Source organism: Camarhynchus parvulus, chromosome 12, assembly GCF_901933205.1.
Source record: "Camarhynchus parvulus chromosome 12, STF_HiC, whole genome shotgun sequence".
NCBI classification, from domain to species: Eukaryota; Metazoa; Chordata; class Aves; order Passeriformes; family Thraupidae; genus Camarhynchus; species Camarhynchus parvulus.
In genome coordinates this window covers 3,631,754-3,639,456 of record NC_044582.1, presented here as the reverse complement: position 1 = coordinate 3,639,456, position 7,703 = coordinate 3,631,754, and the positions used below count along the sequence as shown (strand labels likewise).

Below are 7,703 nucleotides of genomic sequence, written 5' to 3'. Positions count from 1 at the left end.
GGGGCTCCAGCTCCTCCGGCTGATCCTCTCCTTCCCTGCTGATGGAGCCCAGCGAGGGGCAGTGGGGGATCCTGCTGTAGGTGGGCAGAGGGATGTGCTGGGTGGGAGATGCTCACTGGGTGTCTGCAGCAGCAGCAGTGCCCGTGGGTGGTGGCTGGGGCAGCTCCAGGCTGAGCTCCAAGCTGTTATCCAGCCCTCTGCCTTTTCTGGACCAGCCCATCCTTCCATTGTGTGGGACAGGGGACTCTGTCCCTGGAGGGCAGTGCTCACATTCCCAGCTTCCTCACAGCACTCCCAAGCACTCCACAGGGAAAGAGGTGCTTTAACTTTAACAGCTGGACAGGACTGGCCTCCCCAGGCTGCAGAAAGGGCAGAGCAGCACAGGCACAGACCCACACACCCACCAGCAGTAATTTGACCAGACCACAACCCCTTCAAAATGTGCTGGCAAGAAAACTCCACATGAAGCTTGGACAATTGTGTCCATGCTTATCCCAGCTATTCTGGGCACTGTGTGACTGACTGTAGTGTCATTCATCTTCCTTTGAAGCTTTGTGCTACCAGAAGGAAGTCCATTAAAGTGCAGCTTCACAAAGATTATACTTGGTGACATTTGAAAGCATTAACATCCCCAGTACAGGAACAAAGAACAGAATGGTCTTTGTATGGATATGGATAAATAAGGAAATGGAAAACCTACACTAAAACAAGGGCATGATTCGAGCAACAACCTCCTCTGAACACTGAACTCCTGTTTCTCAAGTCTTAAAACATGAAATGAGCAAAATTGTTCATCATATTCATCTGGTCTCTGAGGGATGATCCCCAGCCTCGTCCCCCTTCCAGCAGCCTCAGGTCACTGCTGCAGGGGGAAGTGCATTCCCTGGCTTCTCTCTCTTCTTCCCTTTTACAAACACTTCCCTCAGCCCAACTTACTGTTATTTTTTATTTACAAAGCACAGCTCCAGCTCTTTACATAAATATGTTTCACTGAAAAAGGGCCTGAGTCACTGCTGTATCAGTATTAATATGAATAAATATTGGAAATCTAAGACTATCTACTTGCTTTACATTGGAAAAGGGTGGAAAAAAGAAGCTCTTGCTCCAGAACCTCTCAGATGTCTGAAGCAGCCTCCTGCATCCCAACCTGTGTGACTGATACAGCTCAGAGATCAACACTCCCTTGGGCAAAGGTCAAGGCAAAAGTGCCTCCAACCCTGTAAATTATGGATTTAACCTCCCCTTTAGTTCTACTCACAGTCCAAAGCTCCTGTTGCCTGTTCCTTTTAAATTAAATAATCCCTTTAACCCCCTTGTTCTGCCTTTTCTCCTGGGCTTTTTGTACACACAGCTTCATTCACCCCAACCTTAGTGCTGGTTATGGGTCACCCCAGTCCTCCTCCTGTGTGTAACATCTGCACACCAAGAAACTGCCCACAGGACTTACCCTGTGAGTTGTTCCAATTCTCTTAGTAGGACCTTCCAAAAATAAAAATAAATTGTAACTTGAGCCATACCCATCACCACAGGATGGCACACAAGGCAATGTGCTGAGCACAGGCACAGCAGAAGCTGTGTGGTGAGTAATCTCTGAAATAAAAGCAAAAGAGCTAGGAGATGTAAAGGTAGCTGCAATTCAGCCACGGCTTTGGGTCACCATCCTTTAAAAAATATTAAAGACATCGAAACCACTGCACCAAGGATAAATAGTTGGGCTTTCTGCATCACCAACTACGCTGCTGTTTTCCCAAGAGAACATGATGTTTTCTGGTTTGGTGCTTCTTTGTAATGCTTTTAGCTTCTCACTCTATTTGTCTGTTCCAGTTTGTGAATAACCTCCTTCCAGTCACCTCAACCAGCCCCAGAGGAGGGCTCCATGTCCCCTAACCCTGGATATCCCCCTGCAGATGCACAGCATGGGTGGATGCCACGCCTGTGGAGAGATGCATGTACAGTCTATACACACACATCTTCAAGGGAAGACACTGGAGCTCACTCCAGGTTACCTTGGGGAAGTGGAATTTCCAGGAATTTCAGTATCTATCCAGGAGACACCTTGATTTTCCATGGGCTGGCACCAGAATACTTCCTACAGTTCAGGTGTTCCCAAGCCACACACAGCCCATCTCCAGAAATCTCACACTTGTGGGAATAACACAGCGTTGCTCTGACCTCTTACGACACAAACAATATTCCTGATTTCCCATAAACATTTACTATGATCATCAAAATAGTAGAAGCAAACTCACCAAGTATTTCTATGATTAATACAAATAATGGGAGGTATATCCACCACCACAGACAGAAAAAGGATTTCTCCCGATTGGAGACGGATACATTCTGCAAGTAGATATTTTTAATTACTTTTTTTCTCATTTTCACAGCAGTCTGTTCCTGCTCCTCTTCTGTTCCCGACTTAAGCCCTGGCAATGGGCCTGCAAGGAAAGTGTTGTGTTGCTTCTTCTTTCAGACATGCACATCACAGATTAGAAGCAAGCAAGCACACGACTAAGCCAAGGAACACATTATTTAGTGTGGTCCATCTGTCCAAGGGAAGCTGCTCTTACATTTATCTGCTTTATTATCTTCTAATTAATCACGTATTATCAGTCGTTAACATGCTCTCACCAAGATGCATGTACCCACTTAGCAAATTAATAAAATCAGCTAATGAGTTCCCACATTTGGTAGCTGTGAAGGCTCCCTCTGGGTGTCTTGGTGCTCTGTGGGTGCTCATTTTTGGCACACCCAGGTGCCTGACACCCAGGTGCAGGACAGCCTGAGCTGCAGCTACCAGGCTGCACCCAGATTCCCCTCTTCCCTCCCTGGAAATGATGCCCCATCACAGTCAAACTTCTTCCCCCTTTGTGCATGAATAACTTCCAGACTTGACAGCATCAGCTTGTTATGCCACCACCATTTCTCCCTGTGTGGGAGTTCATCCCCAGGAGCCCATCACCTTCCTCACCCATCCCTGACATGCCTGGGGCTCCCAGGAAGACTGAAGGCCCCCATGTACTCACCAGCACCATGCACACCTCCACCAGCCCTGGGTGCAGCACCAGGGGCCACAATACTGCAAATGAGTCCACCACACTCCTCTGGCACTGCCTGTGCCAGAGACAAGGAAACACAACTTGGACAGGTCTTCTGCTGCCTTTGGAAGTTGTCAGCTCTTGCAGGTGGCTCTTCACCTCCAAATCCTGCTGTCTTCAGCTTCCACACATCCTGCTTTCCCTTCTTTGGAGTATCTGAAAGCAGTGTCAGGCCCTGCTCTCTGCCACAGGAACAGCAATGTGGTGGTGGGCACCAGCTCCCCATTGGGCACAAGATCTGCTCCCACCAGCCAGGGCCATTGGCATCATCCTTATCCCTGCAGGCCACACTCACCCCTGTCCCCCTACTCTGCTCACACACTCAGACTTTCCTGTGCTTTAGTCAAACTGCCCCTGCTACAAACTCCTGCCCAGGAGCTGCCTCCACAGCCCCCCATGACAGGCCAGCAGCACCTACTTGGCTTTTCCTCTGTTCCCCTGACACCCTGGGCCAGCATGGGGTGTCCCCACACAACACTGCCACCAGATCCAGCCCACCCCACGTGGAATGCCCAGACAACACCCAGCACTAATGAGGCCACCTTCAGCCACTAAGCTCCTGCTAGTAATTGAACCCCACTGACCCCATCAGTTACCAGGATGGATCCCACAGAGATCACTCCTGCTCCTGAATTCCTCCCAGGCCTTGGGGCTATCTCCTGCTCCCAGCTCCCACCCTGTCCCAGGAGTACATGGCACCGGGGTATCTGTCCATGAGATGACAGGGAACACGATGCAGGACAGTGGCACCACTGGTAGGGTCTCCAAGCTACCAAACCTGTTCCAGTCCCACTGACACAGCAGCAACTCCCAGTGACCTCATCAGCAGAGAGCAAAACACAATGGGAACCTTTCAAAGCACCATGCTTTTAAAACACACCATTTTAGCCACAAGACAAGCACTGACAAATTTTCAGTTTTATTAAAAAAATTCTAGCAGCAAAACCTGTAACAATTCAAAAAACAACAAAAAAAAAAAGAAGACCAAACCTTCAAAAGAACATGACACAGAGAGAAAGAGATGGAGATGGAGAGAGACAGATCTGGGTTTGCTCCACCGTTCACTCAAGTTCCTTATAGCGGGCAAACATGACCCTCCGGACGGCGTCGCGGTAGGTCTCGTTGGACTGCCTCTTGGGGGGCTTCCCTGGGGCCCCCAGCCCAGGGCCCTTCCTCCTGTTTTCTGCCTGCAAAAAGACACAGCTTGTGTTAGTGAGTCCTCCTCCCATAAATAAAAAGCTTCCCTGGGCTGCTCCAGGAGTGCTGACTGCTCCCGTGTGGATCCGCGAGGCGGAGGAAGAGCAAGCGCTCTGTGTTCCTCCTAAAGCTGTTTGGGAAGAACTACAGAGCCTTGTGGGCAACAAAGGCAGCCAGCAAATGCCCAGTGAGAATCAAACCCCAGCGATCAGCCACGGAGGAGCAGACAGAGGAGTGGGCAGCCAAGGTGGGCAGCCAAGAGGCAGCACCGGCAGCCACGGGCGAGCCAGGATTGAGCGTGAGCAAAGGAAAGCTCTGGGCTCCTGGGGAGCTGTTTGCACTTTGCCTGCATTGGCACAAGCTCAGCTGTTCTCTCTAACAGAGCTCCCATGGGCACTGGTTCCTCGCTTGGAATTTCAACCAGTTTTGAAGGACTGGCTTCTGCAGCCAGCACCTGCATTATTCAGCAATACCTGCCTGGAGTTAGCCCAGGAGAGCAGGCCTGAGGCTGGAAGTTTCTCTGGCTTTTCAGTCCAACCTACCTGAATACCAGAGACCTCACCAGCTGGGCCAAGAGATCAGAGTTGTGTGGGGCTGGCAGGGTCACATGGCTTTGCCCAGCATGACTTGGAAGTGAAAGGCAAGCACATTTCTTCTGGCCTTTCTATGAACTGTAGGAGGGCTGTGCTCTGTCATCAGCTCCCCATCCAGAGGGAGAGCCCAGACAGGAGCTCACACCTCCCAGAGTGTGGCGCTGGAGCTGGCTCTGGGCACAGGGACCTCACCAGAAGGACTGAGCAGCAGCTGGGACCAGTTCCTGCTGTCTGCACTGAAGAGGGACTCTTGCCTCATGTATTTGGGCTCAAGCAAACATGCGTCACGAAGCCTCAAATATTTGCTTTAATGATCTACTTGACTGCAGGCTGAACATCACCCTGTGAACCCTGGTCCAAGCTGCCTGTCCCTCAGCAGAGAGCTGTGGACACCACAACACCTGGCCAGCCACAAACCTGCCACCAGGGCATGGTGCTGTTCGTGTGGCCCTGGGCAAGGCAGAGCAGACCCTGCCCCAAGCTGCATCTCTGATAAACCCTCTGCAGTGAATGAAGGTCCACTGAGAGACCAGCCTGTCACACTAGGCAGGATCTACCTGACCCTGCCTGTCCCTGACATCCTTTGCCCATGGGCCTCTGCTCCTTGTCAGGTGCTGTATCTTGGTATTATCATCTGGTGTCCAGAGTCTGCAAGAGCCTCACAAGTGCTAAGCAGTGCAGACAAAGAGCATCTTGGGCCCTGTGGCTTTGGCTATGCTCACAACTCCCCAGGGGAAGTTCACCTTTTTCCCCAGCTCACATTGCTGCAGAGAACTGAGCTAGTGACCTGTTCAAACCCCAGCGTGACTTTGAGCAGGTACTAATGAGATGCTCACACCCTTCCTGCTCACTGTTACTCTATTTTCAACACCTCCAGATCCATTCTAACCTTGTTCTACAGCCAACATACTTGCAGCCCCTCCCAGCCTGCAAAGTTCATCAGTGCACACATATTATTCCATCAAGCAGGTGCTGAGATTTGCAGCCTGACTTGAACTCCCTCCAGCTGTCCTGGGAAACATTATGGGCTGCAGGACAGTGGTGTGCTCTGAATGGCAGGCAAGACTCACCTCCAGTGGGGATGCTGTGCCCTGCTGGTTGTGGCCAAAGCCCTTCCTCCACCCCGGAGACTGCACCATTCGGTTCCCTTTGTTGTTACTGTCAAGCCTTGGGTCATAGTCACTGCAAAAGAACCAGAAGCAATTGTCCAGTCTTGCAATGCTTCAAACACACACCAGGGATTTTTATTCTGCTAATAGAACCTTCTTTGACATTTCAGTCTCTCACAAGGGATATCCAAGTTTCTTGCCAGAAGCACACTGCCTAAGGAAACCACCAGGGCAGATTCTGTGTGCAGGGCACACACACCTCTGAGTGCACAATTTCTTGTCCCACCTCAGGGGGAAATACACCAGGGCACAGGAAGTGAGCTCAGACTCCAAAATATTTACAGTGTAAGCAAGCCAGGAGCCTTCTGTGCTTGTATTTCTTAATTAAAGTCTTAGCAATAGCATGAAAGCGAAGTACAATCCCTGCTGCTCTGTTAGAACTTTCCTTTCTCCCAGTGCTGTGGTCATGCAGCTCAACAGATGCGGTGCTGATTCGGACACTCTTTCTCCCACCTCATTACTCATCCAAGACCATTATCCAAAAGACACAGTTTTGAAAACCTCTCAGCATAAAAGACTCTTCCTCCAGACAATTTCTACTTTCTGGCTGCTGGTGACACTGTGCACAAACTATTTTAGTTTATCCACAGCTATTCCAGGAAAACAGAGGGAAGAGAAGATGTGGATGTTTAAACTGCAAGACACAGAGGACAGGTCTCCTTCTGAGGTGCCGTGCCAGAAGAAACAGGCACATAACCAGTTCCATCCTCAACACATGGCTGGCCGCTCCCCAGCCCACTGAACACGCGAGCTCACAGCAGGCAGGCCTGTCGGGAACTTCACACAGCACGCACTCTCTTCCTCCACCTACTCCCAACGAGATGGAAACAGCTCCCAGCGTTCCTCTGAGTCAGGGAACAGATGAAACACAGCTTTGCTCTTTCTTTCAATGGCTACATGCCAGGACAGGAGGGCAGCAAGTGCCTTAAGGACGAGGTGGATGGAAACAGGCTGTGTTCTATTCTCTGTGTCCAGCCAGACACACTCAGACCCCCATCTCACTCCTCCAGCAGCAAGCAGCTTTTCTCTGCCCTGCCCCAAACCATTGTTTCCACCCCAGCCCCACCCTGTGTCCTGCAGCACAACAGGCTCACACTTTGAGGAGCTCTATCTCAATCTGTCTGGCTGTTACTTTGCAGACCTACCCCACTGGACAATTCCCAGCCTTGTTCTGCCAGCAGCACACATCCCACCCCAGCCTCAGCACCCCCAAAGAGATGTACCCAGAACAGCCCTTACCTCCCTGAGTCCCGGTCATATCTGAGTCGTTTCCTCTCTGGTGAATCCATCTGCTGGAATTTCTCTCTCTGGTCATTTCCTTTGTCTTTATGCCTCCCCTTCACAACAGAAAGGGCAAAGTAAGTACAGGAGCTATGAAGGATTCATCACTGTAGGAGACTGCTCTGCACCCAGGTCTCATCTCATGCTCAGCTGGCTGGAAGGCTGTCCTGGGGACTCACAATGCTCACATCCCACACTACACTTGCTCTGTTCAGATGCCATCTGTTGGGCTGACCCAGACCTGTTGATGCAGCCTTCCAGCTACCATACCAGGAGCAGCTCTGTGACCTTCCAAGCAATAGACAGCTACAGCTCTCCTGTCCCCGGCCAGGCAGCAGCAGCCCATATTCCCCATCAGTTTTAGATGG

General features: G+C 50.8%; 1 protein-coding gene across 3 annotated transcripts in view; it reads right to left on the bottom strand.

The window, feature by feature from the left end:
• Positions 1 to 3,998: 3,998 nt before the first annotated feature.
• Positions 3,999 to 7,703, bottom strand: part of RBM6 (RNA binding motif protein 6) — a 57,567-nt gene continuing 53,862 nt past the window's right edge. For 2 of the 3 annotated variants that reach the window (XM_030956624.1, XM_030956625.1), the window contains exons 21-23: positions 7,294 to 7,391; positions 5,956 to 6,067; positions 3,999 to 4,282 (exon numbers count right to left, since the gene is read on the bottom strand). In XM_030956624.1, the coding sequence (XP_030812484.1) occupies positions 4,157 to 4,282; positions 5,956 to 6,067; positions 7,294 to 7,391 (336 nt within the window). In that variant the 3' untranslated portion in view covers positions 3,999 to 4,156. The remainder of the gene's footprint in view (positions 4,283 to 5,955; positions 6,068 to 7,293; positions 7,392 to 7,703) is intronic. The other variant, XM_030956626.1, reaches the window with a different exon arrangement.